Source organism: Scatophagus argus, chromosome 12 (assembly GCF_020382885.2).
Source record: "Scatophagus argus isolate fScaArg1 chromosome 12, fScaArg1.pri, whole genome shotgun sequence".
In the NCBI taxonomy this organism is placed as follows: Eukaryota; Metazoa; Chordata; class Actinopteri; family Scatophagidae; genus Scatophagus; species Scatophagus argus.
The window spans coordinates 8,971,547-8,992,990 of NC_058504.1; the positions used below are offsets into that span (position 1 = coordinate 8,971,547).

General features: G+C 40.9%; 1 protein-coding gene across 3 annotated transcripts in view; it reads left to right on the plus strand.

Annotated features, from left to right (window-relative positions):
- drp2 (dystrophin related protein 2) overlaps positions 1 to 21,444 on the plus strand; it is a 142,080-nt gene that overhangs the window by 92,964 nt on the left and 27,672 nt on the right. For all 3 annotated transcript variants that reach the window (XM_046405504.1, XM_046405506.1, XM_046405505.1), the window contains exons 6-15: positions 2,554 to 2,674; positions 3,125 to 3,236; positions 4,642 to 4,798; positions 6,886 to 7,032; positions 11,750 to 11,828; positions 13,277 to 13,337; positions 14,590 to 14,651; positions 15,207 to 15,281; positions 16,913 to 17,114; positions 20,659 to 20,744. In XM_046405504.1, the coding sequence (XP_046261460.1) occupies positions 2,554 to 2,674; positions 3,125 to 3,236; positions 4,642 to 4,798; positions 6,886 to 7,032; positions 11,750 to 11,828; positions 13,277 to 13,337; positions 14,590 to 14,651; positions 15,207 to 15,281; positions 16,913 to 17,114; positions 20,659 to 20,744 (1,102 nt within the window). The remainder of the gene's footprint in view (positions 1 to 2,553; positions 2,675 to 3,124; positions 3,237 to 4,641; positions 4,799 to 6,885; positions 7,033 to 11,749; positions 11,829 to 13,276; positions 13,338 to 14,589; positions 14,652 to 15,206; positions 15,282 to 16,912; positions 17,115 to 20,658; positions 20,745 to 21,444) is intronic.

Consider the following 21,444-nt stretch of genomic DNA (forward strand, 5'->3'; position numbering starts at 1 on the left):
GTCAGAAGCACATTGAGAGGGACTGTCCAAAGGGAGGGGTGCAAGAATGCCATCAACATGTTTAGACGAAGTCAATGAAGTCATTTCCTCCCTCCGCCTTTTCCTACCCCATGTATAATGTATCTTAATCTGATCTGAAGGCTTCGCTCTTAATGTTCCTTCAACCAAAGATGAAGCCTCTGAGTGTGAAATTTAGCTGGAATTAAAGTTTTAACATGACAGCTGGCTCAGGGAATCCATGGCTCAGCTCCTCTTTGGGCAGCAAAGCAGCTAAAGAGAGGATGGAGAGAACAGAAAGGATGAAGAGAGGGTGAAAGAACAGCAAAGGAAGGAAGCGAGGATGGGTGAGAATTTGAGGCTGAGGAGAGAATATAGAAAGAGTGGTATAGAGGAAGAGGAGAAAAAAACAGACAGCAGGTTTTCTCCATGAATGTTGTGCTGGGAATCTTATCTCATGCCACAACTCCACCCGCTACACACTTTTGCATGTTTGCTTGGTGCCAGTTAGTGTTTTACTGGGGGCTTTCCATTTGACTCTGCATGTCAGGTGTTATCAGGCCTCCTGGGCTGTGGTCCTCTTTTTATTTTTTCCCCCGTCATTGCTGTGCTGTACAACGCCGCTAATTCCAGCTAGTAATGTAGATTTTCAGCTGAAATTGTAATCTCTTCACACCGTAAGAGGATTGAGTGTGCTGGCTTCACCTAAATAAATTACTTTGAAGAGAGTGGATATCCCTGGCATTAATTCACACACCTTCAGTGTGTTTTATACTAAACAAAGATTAGTGTAGAAGAATGAAGAAGGTTGACACATTGGCTTTCTTCAAGGCCCTGGGGAGGTTCTGGGTATCTACTCAGTAGCGGAGTAAAGGTGTGTGTGTGTGTGTGTGCGTGTGTCCTTGCACAATGAGCTCTTTGTCTGTAATTTACATAAAGTGAGCTGTTCAGTGTGGACCAGTTGTGACTTTCCAGTTAATTGGGTCTTCTGTGCAAACAGGCCAGCTAACCAGTACTCCCAGTAGATTTAGTCTCCTATTATGGCTTGCTGCCTCCCTGTACAAGCAGACAGCCATGTAATATCATGTCGCCCTGCCAACAGATCACTGCTAGTGTGTACGTGTGTGTGTGTGTGGGCGCTCATTTATTCCTATAGGTAACCAGTGTATTCAAACAAGCCAAATTTCTCTCATGGAAGTGTAAGGTGTTTCTTGAATATGTGTGTATTTTGCTCTTGGTGTCATCTGAAAGCAACATATGTGCAGTTTTTGAATAATAAAAAAAAATACCGCATTTTTTTTCCCTAAAAAGTCAAATTCTTAAACAGTATAACACACTCTTGCTCAGGTCAGTACACTTTTGAAGGTTTTTGTTTTTTTTTTTTACTGTGAACATTTTTGTTTCACCAGTAGATTTTGATGGCTGAATTAAGCTAACATAAGCAAACATTTGATAGATAACATTTACAGCATCTGTGACTTATTTCCCATTTCCAACTTCTATTTAGTGTGTGTCTCAATAAAGGATCTTCCAAAGTCTCCATTTCCAAAATGAAATGAACAACAAATACATTCTTCTTTTTCCCAAGTTTGGAGGACACAACATCAGCATCCCGTAATCCACTGTGTGCCAATCAGTTGCTTAATGATGCATTCGGATGATGCTTGTCAACCTGCAAAGACTGGAAATATGACCACATTTTATGTACCACGTATTTCCACTCAGGTGGTCATTGGTCACCATGGTGATACATCACTTGAAGTAGGCCGATGAAAACGCCACTGCCGAATGTGAATAATGGAAGTCGGACATAAACTTTTCCTTTGGTTCTTTTTAGCAGCTCAGATGTGTTGTGAATCACTGGGGATAAATGGAAGCCACGTCAGGTCAGGTTTACTTATACATCACAAAAGTTTGTCGAGAACTTTATAATCAGTACAGCATACGATTAAAGGGATCTGAATCAATTTATATGAATGATGAGCTCTTGTCATTGCTGTTTGTCTGGTAGCCTAGATTTAAGTTGCTATAATAACATTTTCTCTTTTTCTTTTTTCTAAGGATGTTCCTCTTTATTTTAATGCGAATGGACTGTATTTATATTTGTCATAGCTTGTTTTAGGCATCATGGAATTCGACCTTCAGATATTTAATGCTACAAGTGCACCAGGGCTACAAGTAACCATTGTTTTTCTTATCAGTTAACCTACTGATTATTTTCTCTGAGTGGCAGATTAATTGTTTAGTCTATAAAATGTCAGAAAATAGTATCCATCAAACGTTCCACTTACATTGAAAAAGGTAGCAGGTCCCTACATTTCAGAATGTGGAATGGGCCAGTGGTTATCTTTTTTGCTTGATAAATGAATTAGTTTAACATTATTTAATGTAAAAATTGTTATCCATTACTTCAGGTCTTATGAGCTTATGTGTGAAAACCTGGCACAGGTTCAACAGGACTCATCTTCCTCGACTACAAAGTCGATTGAACTTGAAAACAGCTCACTTCTCTCATTCTCCATTCATAAAAACTCCTCTCTGTTTGTCTCATCGCAGGCATTCATGGAAGATGTCAAGTCTCGCGGGCCGTTCATCTACTCAGTCTTGGAGTCTGCCCAGGCCTTTCTGGCTCAGCACCCCTTCCAGGAGCCAGAGGAGACCCTGACCGATGGAAAAGGTCTGCTCCCTTCATACTCTGTGCCAACTGCTGCGCCAGCCAAACTGTCATACTCACAACCTCCCTGGGCCAAGCCCGGGAGTTCATTTGGTAGGACCCATGCAGGTGAAACCGTCCTTTAGTAGTTATTAACAGTGCTCTGTCCTCTGATGTCACACTGAGTGTAGGGAAAGTATCCAGGTCGGGACCAATTACCTCTAGACTGTCAGCTCTATGCTAACATCTGCTCAGATCAATAAACAGCATGCTTGGCTGTTTCTCCACTGACGCGTCCTCTTCATAACGTCTGGCTCTGAACACAGGATGCTCACCTGGAGAATGCTGTAGCAGTCTATACTGTGTCCTCTTTGTAATTCCACCTTCTTTGTTCCCTTTCCTTCTTTTTCATGAAGTTTGTATACCAAACCTTCTCCAGTCATAGTTCTTCTCTTTCTCTGACTTCCAACACAGAGGTGTCTCCACGTCGACGGATCTTAAATGTGAGTCGCTCAGTGTGGAAGCAGGCCAACGTGGCCAGTGACCTGTGGGAAAAGCTGACGGCACGCTGTGTGGACCGCCATAGGTCAGACATATTGTTTTGTTTTGTTTTTTTAACACTGTGTATATCTTGCACAGGTTAAGTGTTCCTTCTACAGGGAAGTAAATTTCTTTCAGACTGTAGTTACAAGTTAACCTATGGTTATTTTACACTAAATAAAAACATGTATGATAACCATATACAATACAATTCATTGTTAAGATTTAAGCTGCTGTTTGCCAAACTTTTTGGTTTGTTAGCCCTTACAAAAATGCAGCGTCTGGCCTGGGCCTTTGTCACATCTGTGAGTTGTTTTCTGTTAGCAGTTTCACTGAACAGACATTTCACATCTAAACTTGCTGTTATTTTAGTAAGTGGTTGAAGCCCTACCTCATCCAGCCACACCAGTAAAATGCTGCTCAGACACTGATGCATCAACATTAACAATAAATTCAAATGTAATAATCCAGTCACGTGGGATATTCAGAATAACTTTTACTTTCGATACTTTGGGGACCATTGGACCTTTGTCACTAGATGTAAAAGCACCAGGAATATAGTAAAGGTTTTGGTGAATGGAAAGGATTGTTTTCAGTGGTGTATTTTCATTCAATAATCTGTTTAGAATAGCAGCATTTTTCTCTTTCCTCTAAAAGCCTTGCACTTTGAATTTGGTGATTATTTCTTCATTAAATAATAATGATCATAGATAATCAGGGAGTTAACTAAAGTCGACAATCGTGTGCTTGTGAAACTCAAAAAGTAAGTTTAGTTTTTGCTAAAATGTCAATAATTTTTCATTCCTCCTGAGTGAAGAGCTTGCTTGAATATAAATGTTATCCTGACAAGAGCTAGAAGCTCTTTTATTTATTTATGCATTGTTATATATATATATTTATTTGGTATATTTGGGTATATTTGTTTTTTCCTTTTGTTTTTTTTTATGTCAGTCCTGTTGACACTCTCTCTCTCTTCCATCTTCTTTTTTAGTTTTTTAAATAATTTGGGTATATGTAACAGGAGGAAAACGTAGGCAGAGAATGCTGTTTGAAGATTTTTGATAGAAAAATATCATATATCAAAGTTGATGCAAAATTATTATTTCTTCCTGTGACTATGTGCGTCAATCCATAGCTGCAGGGTCATGCAGCGGCAAATTACAGGCAACACAACTACAGTAATCTGATTACAAAATGTCGCACATATAATCAACTACAGAAACAATTAGGAGAACACATTTATCAGCTTCTATAGAGAGTAGAGTTTATGTGTGAAAACCATAACATTTGTCTTCAAAGAAAAGGCATTTAGGCTGGTTTAAAATATTGCATAGCCGCACTGAAATGAAAGTCTATACATCTGAATAAATGATGCGTTTGACTGCATGGATTTAGAATTTTTGACTATTGTCTCCGTTAGTGAGTCATATTTTCAACAAAACCCCCACCAGACACATGGAGAGGACCTTAGAGCGCCTACTTCAGATCCAGGCAGCGATGGAGGAGTTGGCTGTGGCTCTGGAGCAGGCAGAGGGGGTGAGAGACGCCTGGGAGCCTGTTGGAGACCTCTTCATCGACTCTCTGCAGGACCACATAGACGCTACCAAGGTAGACTCACAGACAAAACCACGCGACATTCATTACATCCACGCTCTCCTCTCTCTCTTTCTCTTTATCTCCCTCACACTTGAACATGCACACACATCATCATGAATACCAGACATAAATTGGTTTTACCTGTAGAGCAAGTTAATTGTCTCCTCTGAGACAATCGCCTCCGGCTAACCCTGAAAAAACGCACTTTGACACGTCGTAAACAAACAGCAAAAACAGTGACATCCAGCGTTTTTTTCTTTATCACAGGAGCGCAGCAGTGATGTTACTCGTGAATAAGTGAGAGATGTATATCAGGCTGTGTTACTTTAAAATGTTTGTTTTGGCTGCCTGTGTACACATCCCTGTCTGAGTAGCTGTGATGTGACAGATGATGACAAGGACATGGCACTTCATACTGACACGGAGGAGAGATGGCAGGGGCTGCAATCCTCAGTTGAATAGATGTTGTTAAACAAATGACAGGTCATTGGTTTAGTCATTATGGAGTGCCGAGTGCCGCTGCTGCCTGTAATTGTGTGGTGCTGTTCATTAGAAGTGAGGGCACTTCACAATAATCATGTCACTGTTTGGACTCCTGTCACAGTCAGCACATGCTCAGCTCAGGCCTGTCACTTGGCCCCATATGTACCCCCTCACTCAATTACATTTACACGCTGACATGTACAAAAGCAGACACGTGGATGCATGGACACGTCATAACACACATACATAGAGTGCTGCAAGGCTCGCTCTCATCAACCATTAATGAATTAATCATTTGCTCTATAAAATGACAACATGAGTCCCAAAGGGACGTTTCTTCATGTCTGATCAACAGTCTAAAACAGGAAGACTTTTTTCACTTATGACTGAGCAGAGCAGCAATCGAAAGGATCAAACCACCATAACATTAAAAAAATTGATATTAAATTAGCTATCACAGTAGCTGCAGATAAATTTTCTGCTGATTGACTCTGTGAATTGTATCAGCACTCAGTATAGTATACAGTATGCTAAAGCTTGCACACTCCCATGATAGGGACTGCTTGTCTTTTTTGTTACTTCTCTGTCTGAGGTTGTTCCTGTTGTTGTCTCAACACAGTCAGCACATTTGCAGGTATCAGGGACTAAGCCATTTGGTGAATTTGACTCAAGTTCAAGCGGTAGCAGATCTTCCATAATGGTAACCACAAAACTTTAATATGGTTTGAGCAAGATTTGTGTTTGAACATTATTTTAAAGTGCTGGAGTTGAATATTTTTCACAGGAATTCACAACCTGACATTTAGATGGCTTTCATAGGGAAAAACGGTGGGAAATAATCCCTAAAAATGTGACTTCAGGCTGTGCTAAAGCTGAGTTTGCTGACATTAATGCCATGTAGTCATAGCTTACTAGTTTAAAATGAGGCATAGTATCTTTCATTTCTACTTTTCTATTTTTCGTGTTTACTGTTTACTGCCAAATAAAGACATCAGTGCTCAAACCATTATCCTAAAAACATGTCACACAGGCACATTTTCTTGTCACATTTCTCACTATGGAGATGTGTTACTTTCAAGTGAGGCTACACTCTGAAGTTTGTAAAAATGTAGAGCAAATTTTCGCAAACTAAAAAGAAAGAAAATACTGTTTACATGCAAAATAATTAGTAAAAAGATAATCATATGTACACCTAAGCTGTCAGTATACTCACACTAAGCAGAATCGGTTATGAACAGACGCTGGTACCTTTCCAGTATTATTGTACATTCTTTTCTCTTCAGGTCAGGTAAATATGTGGTTACTGTCAAATATTTTCTACAACAGAGCCGACAGCAATCCTGGATCAGAATCAGAATCAGAATCAGAATCAGAATCAGAATCAGAATCAGAATATTTTCTACAACAGAGCCGACAGCAATCCTGGATCACATGTCTAATGATTTTTAAAAAAATATGATTTAATTTGAGTGGAGTTTGGCCAGACTGGATTTTTGTCTTTATCTGATGTTTTCTAAATTCTGTATATTAACAGCCGTTTTCTCTTTTATTCCACTTCCTTCCTTTCTGCCCATGTCTCTCTACCCCTCCACTCTCACTCTCTCGTACTCCTTCAGTTATTTAAGGAGGAGTTGACCCAGGTGAAGGAGGGCATGAAGCACATCAATGATTTGGCCCACCAGCTGGCGATCTCCGATGTCCATTTGTCGATGGAGAATGCCCGCGCCCTGGAGCATCTCAACAGCAGATGGAAAGTGCTTCAGGTAGAGTTCACTTCTGGGTCTGTGTTGTCTGTTTGACATTGTCAGCAGCAGCCTTTTCAAGGGAGACATTAGAGAGTAATTCCATGTGTAATGTTTGTCCTAATGGAAGTTAAGGGGTTTTGTGAGGTTCCAATAGTGTGTGCAGCCCAGGCCTCCAACTGCTGTATGGCTTTTTATCTTTTTCAGGTTTTAAAGGGCTGTGAGTTGTCAGTTTTAGGGGATGGATAGATGATGTGTAATGACAAGTTTTGATGTCGTAAGAAGAGGTGAACAGAGAATGTTTGCAAGCTGATAGATGAATGGCAGTTGCTAACACAGATCATCAAAACCACTGAACTAAGTGTTTCATACCACCAGATGCCATTAAAATGCCTGCAACTGTTCAATTAGTCAAGTAGCATCAAATCCGACCATTACAGGCTTTCTGCCCTAGCTTAAAGATCCACACAGCTGTGCTCTGATGGCCAAGGGGTCAGGACACTGTGAACTCAAATACCCAATGTTTGAACCCAGAGGGGAAACTTTGTTAAATGTTGTTTGCCTTTTCTTTCCCCACACTTTTTTGTCATTTCCTTAATGTCGGCTATTGAATAAAGTTTGCAAAATAATTATTTATTCCTGTTCATCCCGGTTTGTTTTGGATAAGTTAACAGGATCTTGCTTATGTTGCGTAACCCATCAAAGAGAAAAGAAATGGAAAAAAAAAAGAAAATCAAAATTCTATAAAAAGCCTGCTTTGCAAACTGGTCAGTTTTTTCAGCATATAAAGTAAAGGTTGGCTGCACCTCATCCGGTGATGATCTGAGTTAACCATTTTCTAATGAACACACTTATGTATATGGGGGAAACATTTGCGTAGTGTTCATTATTTATAGAGCATAACTATTGGTTAAATTTTTCAGTTTTGGAGTCATTTAAATTGGGTCTTTGGTATTTTTGTCCATCAAGATTCGGAGGTTAAAGTGAGAAGTACGTCAGAAAAGATGAGTGAATGATTAAAATGAATCAAAGTTTGAACCCATGCACTCACTCTTAAAGCCTTTTAAAAATTTCAAGAATAAAGTGACTTGGATTCATTGAACTGGACATGCCACCACCCTTGATGCTCAAAGTATGGATGCATTATCCAGAGAGCATTACTGTAATTCTACAGCGGGCAACTTTCAAGCTGAAGCCACATGTTCCATCAGTATCCTCTGCATTGCTCTCATGAGCATAACAAAACCCCATGCAGCCTTCCCTGCACCTTATGCGAGGACATCCTGTTCCCATTAGTTAACCCTCATGGCATCCTCTCCACAGCCTGTCGTTTGTGGCATCATCATCACGACATAATTGCTAGTCTGGCTTCTCCTCATCTCTGTCTGTCTTTTTCTCATTTGATGGTGATTTTTTATCTTTTCAACAGTTCGGAGAAATCAGTATCCACTTTGCACAGCCGCTGCCTCTGTGCTTCTTTACGACTTTGATGTTGCCTCTCTCTGTCAAAATATACCAGAATAAAAGCGTTCATGGAGAGAACAGAACGAAATTAACCAGAGCTGATCAGTAAAATTGAGCTTTGGGTTTGATTTGTTAGCCAGTGTTTTTTCATGTTCTCTGCTCTGAGTGAAAGACATAATTGGTTGAACTTAAGCCTTTGTCTTCCCACTGAAACTTTTGGATTGCTTGCAGCAGTGATTCACAGCGATACAGAGTCACATGCTGGCGTTTTCTGAAGAATTCTCTCTACATCCTGGCTTAGGTTGAAATACTTTAGGCTGGCTGTATGAGAGGAGCTGGCAACATGGCTCATGGGATGGCAATGTTAGTGCCAAGTTGTTCAACCCATCACTTCAACTCTGATGACTCCCTCATGTTTCTTGTAAAACCACCTGCAGCTTTCATGATTTTAAGAGAAATGTCTTACCAGCTATTGGAAGGATTGACTTCATGTTCACACTTACATGCTTATGGTACGAAATTAGGACTCAGGTTCCGGGAGCAATACGTAGAATATAAAAAAATATGAAATGAAAAGCTGAATAAAAAATAGAAATATAAGCTAAGTAAAAATAGAATATATAAGCTAAGGACAAATGCAATATAAAAACTAAACATTCTGAGAAAAATAAATAAATAAAGAAGCCAGTTTTAGCATGTGCAGCATAGCATAAATATACATGTGCAAGTGTGTGCTAGTGTGAGGTAGTCCAGGACTTCTGGATGAATTATAACAGCTTTGGTAATCACAGTTTATGGATAAATAAAGAAGATAGTAAACACAGTAGACATTATACTTACTGTATATCAGCAAGTTAGCATTGTTACCGTGAGCTCTGGACTGTAAAGTGCTGACTTAAGCATTTCACTCAAAGCTCTGTTGTGCCTTTCCATTTTGAGTGTGTCGTCGACGCGCACTATGCTGCCACAATGCAATACACAGGGGAGATGGAGGAGACGAACAAAATGTGAATAAAGGTATCGGTGGTGGTGAAACAGCACTAAAAAGTTTTGGGATAAAAAGTATTAAAGATTAAAGATTAAAGTGACATATTTTGTCATTGGAGGGAACTCACTCCAACGAAATTTGTTCTCTGCATTTAACCCACCCAAGTGACGTGCACACACACACACAGCAAACCCGGGGCAGTGGGCGACCGCGTGCAGCGCCCGGGGAGCAGTGGGGGTTAGGTACCTTGCTCAAGGGCACCTCAGCCATGGACACCGGGACAGGGAATCGAACCAGCGATCCACCGGTTACGGGTCCGACACCCTAACCGCTGATCCACGATGATCTTGGGATGTCAAACTTGCGCTGTCATTTCAAGTGGAATGTTGGTACTAACTGCTTAAACAGCTCATTGCTGTACTGTGATGATTAGTATGTAGCGCATATATCAAATTAATATGCAGCATGGATTTCAGACACACCTTAAAAGGCACTCCTCCTGTGTAAGGGTCTCATTTATTTCTAGCTGCATTGATCTGGTTTTAGGACACCTCTTTGACCAAGTTTAAGTGCTCAAAAAAGTGTGTGGGACGAGCTGCCTCCTTCCTTCTGGTTCATTTAAAATGGATTTCTTTCATAAGGGGGTCATGATGCATAGTAAAGCTTAACTGATGGTTAAAATTATTCAAATGTGCATACAACTTCAATGACACACTTCCTGAAGCCTGAAATATCAAGGAGACATCCTCTACAAAGTGTCACCTCAGCTTCATGTATTTTAGAAAACGAATGATATACATCCAAAGAATAAAAATCTGGACTCATCTTGCTTCCGATTGATGTCCCTTTGGGTTGGAAGCAAAAAGAGTCTTCATGAAAAAGTTCTTTTACAGGATTAGTTCTGTTAAATCTTTCATGTGCCACAGTCAGCAGTGTATCTTGTGGTTGTTGAATCAAGAACTAAGTGAAAGCTTCTTATCCCTCCTGGTGATCAGCATTGTTAAAAAGGCTTTTAGTATCCATAGTCACCAGCAGATATTCATCTCCCAAATGTTAGATTGTTATTGGACTTTCTGTGATATCAGTACAGCCCAAGTGACATAAAATGAAGAGACAAATGGTTATAGAAAAAACCCCCCAATTTTTTTGTGTATTTCAGCCTTCTTTGAGCTGTGTTGTTCGTACCACCGGTGGATCTGCTATCTATATTCATTCACATTCATTAATTTCAGTGCAATAAGATGCACCGTCCAGGCGCTTTGTTATTTTCGATTGTGAAAGCATTCTTTTCCTTTGTCTCCCTCTCTGTGTCTCATTTTTCTCTTAATTAAAATAATAAATGCTAAATCCCAGCAATATCCTGTGCCTTGTTGATTTTGGCTGCTCTGACGCCAGCGAAAATGCATTTCCAAATTTGATTTGCTAATATTTGTCGATCACGGATAATTTAGTCATTTGTCTTCCTTATGGCATTCCAAATTGCCTGTACAACAAATAGATTGTGAAACACAGCACAGTTGGCAGCAGCATCTCCACGGCACACCGACAGTGCTCTTTATTAGTCCCAACCAATTTAAATCACGGGTCCAGATTATATTGTTCGAGGGAGGCGAGGGAGCAATGACGTGTGCACACTAAGAAATGCTAACTTAATGTATCTAACTTCTTTTGGAAGTGTGGGCACTACTTAAATTGTCTCTTTTCTCTTTCTCTCTTTATCGTCTCTCTACCTGTGTGTATTTGCCTCCCATTGTTTGACGTTTCAAACATCCAGCTGACACTGATTCAGTTGCTAAATTCAGTGCTTTTAAAGTAAACCAGGATTAGCCAGAGTAAATCCCACTGCGTGGGAAATGTGACTGACGTGAAATGCTTTTACAAAGGTAATGGCAAACTTAATTTTGTCAACGCAGTCTCCATAGTTATCGAACACATGAGGCTTTGAGGGTGTGTAATTTCATATTCTCTTCCTCCAATCTCTTTTTCACACTGACACTGCAACAAGGAACCGTTGTCCTCGTTTAAACAAAATATATAATTTAATCATCTCTGTCTTCATTTCTTACCTGCTGCTCTTCAAAGGCTTTCAAAGTCCTTCAAGACAGGCAGCAGAGGAAAAAGACTTAATTTATATTCTGCAGTTAACTAATGGAAGAGAAGCAGGTGGTTTGTGCATGTGTATTTCTATTTGGGGCATTTGTGGTGAAGAGGGATGAACAGCACGATTCCCTTTGATTTAACTCTGCATGTGTGTGTGTGTGTGTGTGTGTGTGTGTGTCTCCTCAGGGTTCGATAGAGGAGCGGCTGAAGCAGCTCCAGGATGCACATAGAGACTTTGGCCCCGGATCGCAGCACTTTCTTTCCAGTAAGAGTCCTCTTCTGCTATTTGAAGTAGTTACGTGTGTGTGTGTGTGTGTGTGTGTATTTGGGTTAGAGGTGGAGCTGTCAGGCACTGTTCATCTGTCTTCATCAGCTGCTGGAGACAGATGTGCTAAGCATCCCCGTTGATGCTCATCACAACGGTCATTGCTCTCATTTAAGCTGAGATGCATATTTGTGAGTTCCGTCTCTTCTTTTACCTGCTGCTCTTCAAAGGTTTCACTGATGTAGCAGTGGGGGTGAGAGGCAAGATTTACTTTGCCTAGTTTAAGTTGACGAAGAAACGGAAAACGCTGTGTGTTGCAGGGCTCTCTCTCTCTCTGTGAGTGTGTCTGGAGTGGTGTGTGCTCGTGCCTCTCCAGTGTCCTCACCAACCCCATCCAGTTTTACTGCTGTCACGCTGGCTCAGAGATGCCACACTAGGGCTTATTTAGCACTACTCCACTGCCAGCTCAGCCCCCTGCACCCTGCAGGAACGTCTGGGTTTGTGTCTGTGTGGTTTTTTTTAATGCACCAGCGTGCCTGTGTTTCATTGTGTTGTTTGATATACCACACAGTGTGTATGGTATAGTGCATAGGGTGCTTATTGTGCACAAGCAGACAGATTTGTGCTGTTGGAGCATATTTACAATTTTATTCTTTCCATTTTACGCTTCTGCGCTTTAAAGAAAAAAGCTGTACTGTTTATTCCACCGCACATTCATCTGACAGCTATGATTGCTAATTATTTTCAAGTTAAAATTGGACCATTTTATACAATATGTTTAAAATTCTACTAGCATTGTCTTGTGACCCTTTGGGTGAAATTACTGAACTGTAAAGTAATTAAAATGACCTCCTGCTCAAGCAGCTGCAACTATAAATGCTACGTTTGCACTGATACACTGATATTAAAAATCTAATAATAACAATAATAATAATAATAATAATGATAATATGTCAGTCAAAGGAAATATTTTCCTCCACAAACAATACTTTTATTTTTGAGTCCATCCTCCCACCGCCCTGCAGAACAGCAACATCCATGTCTACATCGTGCCTTGTCATAATACAATAATGAACAATGACATGGTGTGTGTGTGTGTGTGTGTGTTCCTCTCAGTGTTTTGGTGTGTATCATCTGCCTTTTGTTTCTTCTGGTGCAGTCCGTCCCATTTGCTGAACCCCCTCGGTTTGAAGTCCTGTTAAAACGTCTCACCGGCTCCTCCACCTCCCTGTACTGTATCAGGCCATGCCAAATAAACCAACACTCTGAGGAAGCCCGTCACAATAGACTTATCTCTTCGGCTTTACTGCGCCTGTTGTACACCCAAACCGCTCTGTTAAGAAGGTCTGAATTGGACATGCTGCCTGGACACGCTCTCAGGGACACTGCACACAATGACTCTTCACGTGTGACATTTCTATTGATTTGATTTCCATGTGTTTATGCAGGTTCAGTGCAGATACCATGGGAACGTGCCATTTCTCCGAACAAAGTGCCCTACTACATAAAGTAAGTGCAACTTCAGGGTCAGTGTTTTTTTCCTTGTAAGGTTAGGAGGCTGGATTAAAGTGTGAGGTATCACTGTTGTGACTGCTCTGTCAGTGGAGCACATTGGTTTATTACCAAGGTTAAGTTTGACCACACAAAACTCTAGTGAAGCGGGCCGTTTGTGGTATTTTTCAGGACTGTGATTTTTGTTGTTTCTCTTCCTGTCAAGAATGATGGGTGAGGAAACTCATTCTTCTGTGTCACTGTGAGTTAATATGTCATTTTTACAAGCAAGTTCAACAGCCGAGTCGAGTTAACCTTCATCTTGCTTGCTTTAAGCACAACTCGCCTCACATTTTCAGAGGTCTTTTAATTGCCCAAACATTAGAAAGCAGGTGCAGTAAATACTAAATGATTCAGAGAGGAACTCTGTTGAGTTACTGTGTGCCCTATTTGCCTGAGCACTCATCTGTTCATCTATTTACCTCATCAATACTGTTTCACCAGTGGTTTTATCAATGAGCTTTGAACGTGTGTGTGTGTGTGTGTGGAGGGGGGTGTTTTCCTTCAAAGATGGTATTTTTGCGCATGCAAGTTTACAATTGTGCAAGCATTGTGTACAATTTGTTCCTCTGCAGACTATGAGTATTTATTTTCTTAATCATTTGCAGCACAACCTCGTGGGTCTTGTTTTAGTCTGCTACTCAGTTCTTTATGGGCTATATTACTGTACCAGTGAGACTGGGAGTAGTATCTGAGCAGCACTTCATTGGATCCCAATCAATGGGTGCTCACACTGCTGAGACGATGAGCGCTGCCCTAAATGGCACTTGGGCAGTAGCAGGCTTCCAGCTGTGGGGTTTCTGATTTATTTTTCTACACTTGCCTTTTCTCATTTGAACTTATTTTCTGAGTGTGCTGATGCCTCTGAGTCTGTTACTGGCAGCACGTCTCTAGCAGAGAAGCAGTGGTACGTAACTTTGATGTCTGAACCTGAATCCTTTATTATGTTTGACATATGTTTGCACTTCACAGGCCTGAAATCTCTTGTAAACATTGGTCGCCCTGTCCTGCCCTCTTATTTTTCTCTTTCCCTCTCTCTTACTACCCTTGGATCTCCTTTCTTTTACTGTCTCCCACACCTGTCTGTCTCTGCTCTCCTGCCTCATTCGTTCATTCATTGTTTCCTTGATCTTTCTGATATGAAATGTGCACCTCCGCTCTTTGCCACCTTCACAAAATCCTCGTCTTTCATTTTTCTGTCTTCTCGCAGCCATCAGGCCCAGACGACGTGCTGGGACCATCCAAAGATGACAGAACTGTACCAAGCACTGGGTGAGTAAAGAGACAATTAATGCACCCTGTGAGTTGTGCTCATTCACCCATGACCCCCGCTGGACTGCAGCAGCAGCAGCAGCAGCACCTGCAGCACCAGCAGCACCACCGCACCTCTGCTTTGAAGGCCCTGTCAGACTGCTCGTTAAGGGCACTGTATTTCAAACACCTTAGGGACTAAATCACTGCTGTCATTAACCTACGAGGCCCAATTTGCCAGTGCTGTGATTGCCTTTTGCTTAGCCTTTAATTAATTGTGATAACAACATCATGTGTTTTACCGTTAATCTGATCTGACGTAGAGAGCTTGCGGGGAAGATAGGGAGGTTTTCGAATACACATGCCCAGCTACATGCAAGCGCACAGATACATACACAGATAACATTAGCAATACAGTACCCTACTAATGACTTTTGCAATGGTGTGATAAACACAAGGAGAGATAGCGATGTCTAATTCCTCAGTGGCAGGGTGGAGTAGTGCGAGACGAGTCTGTTTTGCCTCATCTTTTCATTTACTCTAATCTCTTTCTATCTTCCTCTCTGCCTCCATTAGCGGATCTGAACAACATCAAGTTCTCTGCATACAGAACAGCAATGAAGCTGCGGCGAGTTCAGAAGGCTTTGAGATGTACGTACAGCATTTCATCGATAGTTTTTTCTGTTTGCAGCGCCGAGATGGCTGGTTAGGTGATATACTGTTATCCTGCACCATCAGTAATCCACTATGACAAGTTCTCTTTGGAAATGAGATATAACGATTAGCTTCTTTACTCAGTTGGAAGTAGAAATACAAGGAATCTTTGCTCTCTCTATTCTGCTTGGAATGCAGTTGAAAATATTGCCCGTGCTCACCATTACTATTGGCTTTAAAAAGTACAAATCAAAAGTATTGATAAACTCAAGAGGCCCCAGAACCACAGGATTCCTTCCTCGTTTGGATCCAAGGTCTGGATTGTTGCCGTGCTAGGTAATTAAAGCTATTAATTGGTCAATTTGGCTTCGAGAAAAGAAGGCAATTAGTTTTTGCCGCATGGTTGAAGCTTGAATGTGTGTCTCTTCAGGGTCACAGCACTTACTGTATCCCTCTTGGTCCAGGCTCTCTGGCGTTCTGCTTGAATTTTCTAAACATTACCGATTCCTGTAATGCTTCTCTTCATGACTATTTTGTGTTTTTGTATGCTTCCGTTTCTTTGTGCTCTCGTCTTTTCACTACCTCAAATATGGCCTTTCTTCCTCCTGTTTTATGCTCTCCTTGATGTCATTTTTCTCCCATCACCTGCAATGCTACAACTCCCACTGACTCCTGACAAGCCCATACATGTGGCCAATTTTGTACTTTTCCTCATTCATGTTCACCTCACACACACACACTTCTCTTCCTTCTCCTTCAACTCTCCTGCCACCTCCTCTCTCTTCCACATTGCAAGCTGCTGTAATAAAAACTCAGACCAGTATGAAAAACCTCTTTCAGTAGCTCTCTCTTATCTCACCCTCCTCTGGTCTGCTAGTTGATGTCGTTACAGAATTTAATTGCAAGGCTGCCTTGATAACTGCAGACCTCTCATTCTTTCTGTCTGCACACTTTATGAATGATTGAGCAGAGCTGTATAAGAGCCCATCAGAAATGCATTTTTAGGTGACTCCCTTCCCAACCTTGAGAATACTCCTGCTATCTCTTCTCTCTCAGTTCTGCCTTATTATCGTGCTATCCAATTATACCTGGCATCAACGGACACCTTTTTAGCTCCACTCCAAGGGATGGGCCATCAAATTAGTTTAGAAGGGTGAAATCAAATTTGTGTCACTGCTCTTGAAACATCTGGTAGAGCTTAAGTGGGCAAAAAGGGTGAATAAACACTATTATCGTGTGTGTGGGTCAGGACGGTGATCCGGCTTGTGTTTTAATGTGCAGTCGTGTATGTATGACTGTAGGTGCTAAGGCTCCAGCACATGCTTTTAAATTAATAATAAAATAATAATCAGTTTACTTTATTTCAAAACATTTAACTATATCAAAGTTGCACACAAAGCATACAGTACATATGGTCACAATGAAATTAAAAAAAATTTGCACGTGCACATCAAAATCAAATGAGCTCAATGTCTGTCTTCTTTAATTCTTAAGAACCCAGACCCATTTTTATTTACAGGAAAATTATGGCGCATAAATAACAGATCAAACGGACCTCATGTACACATTTCTGAACTAGTGTCACAGTGGGTTCTTATGGGTTAATAAGCATCTGTGTGTGTTTTCAGTGGATTTAGTGGCACTGAGCAGCCTTGTGGAGGTATTTCGGGAGCAGAAGCTGCAGCAGGGTGAGCATGTAATGGATGTGGTGGAAATGATCCACGGCCTCACAGCTCTTTATGAAAGACTGGAGGAGGAGCGGTCCATCCTGGTTAACATTCCCCTCTGCGTTGACATGTGTCTCAACTGGCTACTCAACGTCTACGACAGGTCGGTAGGATGGGGTGAGATGTTTAGTAAAGTATTTATTAAAAATCACTGAATGCGTTGGTCTGCTTTGATTTACTTTTGGCTTAAGTTAATTGAATTCAACTGACAGCCAAGAGGATTAATGAAGTAATTCTTTGTCTTCTTCTTCCTCTGCTTTTTCTTCTGCTTCCACTTTTTCACAAATTTAAATCCAATATTAATTTTCCTTGTAGCTCTCTTATTCAGTCTCCACCAGCTCCTAGCAAAAATGTCTTTACCTCCAAAGATGTCTGACTTTCTTTTCAAGCATTTGAAGTACTTTAAGTACTTTAGTTCTCTGCTGATTTATACTACCTCGAAGGCAAGGACCATATAGCCTCTGTAGTGGTAAAAAAAAATCAAAGTTGATGGGAAATAAGCTCATTGTTAAGACATCACCCAAGACAGTTGTACCATTTTAATGGGTAATTAACAATGGAAATGTGCTAATCTTGTAGAAATTATGCAGAAAACCTTTTAATGCACCACACACTCGGATTGTCCTGTGATACTATGTTTCATGTCTTTGTTTTCTGCCACATTGGATTACTAACCTTGCCCTGATTACCTTCACCTGTGCTGTTTCCTCTGGTGTATGTATACCTGTGCTCCCTTAGGGTTTCTCACCAGGTGGTTATGTTTCCTTCTGACTTACATATCAGCATTGCCCATGTTTTGCCTACCTGTTTTTTTTGGGACTCTTGCTAGCTTTGTGGATCTTGACTTTGTCTTGCTCTCTGGTTCTGTCCCCACTGCTGGAAGGGGGCGCGGTCCAATATACTGCCCTCTGATGACGTGGCAACATTTGACTGGATGACCTCTCACCTAGAACTGTCAAAACTGAGTTTGACGAACTGTACATCCTTATTCTCTCTAATTTAATACCTTTCTGAGTCCAGGAGAATAAAATGTTCGCAAGTCTGAAAATGAAAATACCTGGAAGGTGGTGTTAAAAAGCTTGCTTGCTTCTCTTGCCTGCATCTCCAACCTAAATGTGGGCAGTTGAGTTGCATTGTGGGTAATGTATGCTACGCTTTTACAGAAGAAGAATGTAAAAAAAGATGGTTCTGTTGCATTAATTCTGATCTTGTCCTTTCTTACAATGCTAAATCTGTGCAGAAGTGGCACTCCCATTTTTGTCATGTAACATTATCATAAAGTTTTGTGTTATAATGACACTTCAGAAGATTTTATATCAGAACCTATATAAAGAATATATACAGTATACTGTACTTTACATACTTTACTTTACATATGACTGACACTGCAGATCTGGACTGTGACCTTCCCCGTCTGATTGTCTAATTTGATGCCACACTTGAATCAGACACTTGAATTCCTGTGTCAGGTCAAGAAAGTCCGCAGAAAAGTCTGTGTGTAATACTCGGTAGATTTAAACCCCTTCATGTTACTAATGGGTATGCTTCCTCACAGTCCTCAGCCAGTCTGTCTACAGATTGATGTAATTGGTGCATTGGCTACTTGTACAGACATCTATAAAGAGGCTAAAACTCTAATAACAGTGTCCAGGCAGACAGCCAATCACCCCTACTGAGACACAGCAGGAACAAATCCTCTTTCACACTAACATTCACCCCATCTTTGCTCCTGTTTGGCTCTTTTGTCTCTGAAGAAAAAACACAGAGCACACATACAGAAATACAGGAATAACCCCACGAGTATTGTAAATTCAGGCAGTAGTTTGTAACTACTTGCTGCTAATGAGAGACAATCAGAGACTTTACCTTCTGCATAAATTTCAGTAATTGCTTTTTGTTTTCCAATAAATAACAGCAGTGAATCTGAATGAGTTTTGTGCGTCCATTTTGTGTGTGTTTATTTGTGTGTGCCCCTGTGAAAGTGCATTACGGGATGTCACAAGATGCATGTGGTGTGTGTGTGTATGCGTATGTCCTCCAGAGGCGTGCCACACAAGCAGGGTGTGCAGGAGTGACATATACCCTCAGGAGCAACACTTGGGTGCATATTGAAGATGGCTTGCAAGTGTGTGTGAAAGATGTTGACAGCCAGTCATTCCCATGTGCTCTCCAGCTCCTGTGGACCAGCTTCAGCTCTGAATTTATTTGGCGAAATGACAGTAATGCTCCCATTATTGCTTCTCATGTTTCTCGACCTGACTCTAATGGCTGATCTGGTTTGACCTGCCTGCAAATTAAAAAACAGTGTCCCCACTTTGTTTTTCTGACACGTTCATAACACCATCCAGCTTTGGAAATGTAATTCTTTGATTCAGTTTTGTGCTTTATTGGCCTGACTTGGCTCAGTATTGGCACATCTTCTGTCGTGAGAGAAATGTTTATTCTTTTTGTCTTCAGTTAAACAGTTTCTGCTTTCCCTCTGTAACAATCTTGACTTCACTGTGTTCACTTCTTACCTGATTCTTCCTGTTTTCTCACTCCTCTTCTCCCTCTGTGCTCTGACAATCACACACAAACATATTTTTATGCAGCTGAAAAAAATAGACAACTAAACAGAGCATTTATTGAAAAAATAAGAGGTAGGAAGAGGATGGAGAATCCATATTAGTCAAAACCTTGTTCTGACATGACCCTGGGTGTTTTGCTGAGAGAAAAAAAAATGTCAAGGGGAAAAACAATTGTACACGACTCTCAGAAACAATTTTTTTAGCATCATGTATAAAATTGAGAAGGGCTTGATCAGAGCCAACATCTTTATGAATGAACATAAGTTAGGTAAATAACAGAAGTAACATGTAATTATTGACATGATAATACTTATAATTGTTATTGTTATCTTTTAGTGGTGCTGAGATGAAATTTAGGTTTGCTGAAGCACCCCTATAAGGAGTTGAAAATCGCCTGTGTGTTCTCTGATGACTGTGATGTTCTTGCTCTTATTTTTCACTGAACAATTCAAAAGTGAATTTAATAAGCCTGTGGTTTCTGCCAATGATGCTCAGCTCGACACAGCGTTGGCACTGGAGCTGTGAAATCCTCAAGCAGTGATGGTACATTTGCCTCTCAGATCCAGTCTCCCCATAGAAGCGTCCTCATAACCCCCTTTTCTATTTCAAGCAGAAAGCCAATGTGACCTTTTTAGGCTCAGGTCAGGGCACAACTGCGTCCATCTCACTGGCCTTGCCAATGGCCAGTGATGAGACAATATACTCATCTGGGGACTGGACTTCCACAAATACCAGATATGTGTGTGTATTAAGCAGTGTTTGCCTGTAAGGGACTTTGTGGTGTATATGGACGTATTATTCCTCTTCTGGGCATAAACTCATGGATACTTCATCAAGTCCCTGTAGTGCTTTTAGTTACTGTAGATGTGCTCAAATCCAATTTCACACTGTTGCACTGACCTGTACAGTACTGCTCTGACCCATGTAATTCCTCCATGCTTTGTCCCTCCCAGCAGGGCTCACCCACTGTATGAATAAATTACCACGACACAATACACCATCATTAGAGATAACTCACTGTTGGAAATTTTAAACCTCACATCTCTCTCTCCCCCCCTCCCCCCTCTTTATTTCCACTAGTGCTCGAAACGGTAAAATGCGGGTTCTCAGCTTCAAGATGGGATTGGTGAGCTTGTGCAATGCAGATGTCCAAGACAAGTACAAATGTGAGTCTGATACACTCTCATGTGCCTAATGCATCTCCTCAATTGCACACAATGAGCCAAAACAAAATGGCCCTGATTGCCAGTATTACATAAAAACATCCACTTAGTCTAATGGAGGAAATGACTCTGCTGCCATAATGGAAGAAAGCTTTCTTTACTTCTACAAAGTACACTGGGGGGTTTAAAAGGATTGCTTGCCAAAGACACCATTCATGCATACTCTTTCTATGACTCTCTCTCATTTTACTTCTCAAGTCAACTAGCAAAGAGTGAAGTGATTCACCTCCTCCTTTTTCTATTATAAACTATGCTGTAATATTTTATTAGTGTGCTGCTCCAGTCTGATATATGTTTTTACTGTTCTATTGTAAGTCCTGTTTACGAGTTATCCTGTAAATGTAGGTAAAATGTAGTGTGAGTATTTGATCTGATGATGGTTGGACCTGGAACAGCTTGTAGCTGATACAGGATCTGAGACCAAATGTTGCCATGCCAGGATTATTCATGCTTGGCACACCATCTGTGTCAGCTCTTAAAGGCAGACTTAACAGATATGCCTTCAACTGAGTGGTCCCTGAGGGGAATCAGCCCTCTTTTTCAGGGATCAGGTAGTGGTGGCCTTAACAATTTGTCATTTCTTTCACTGATCACACATTTGCCAACTTCAGACAACACTGGAATAATATTTGCAAACAAAGAT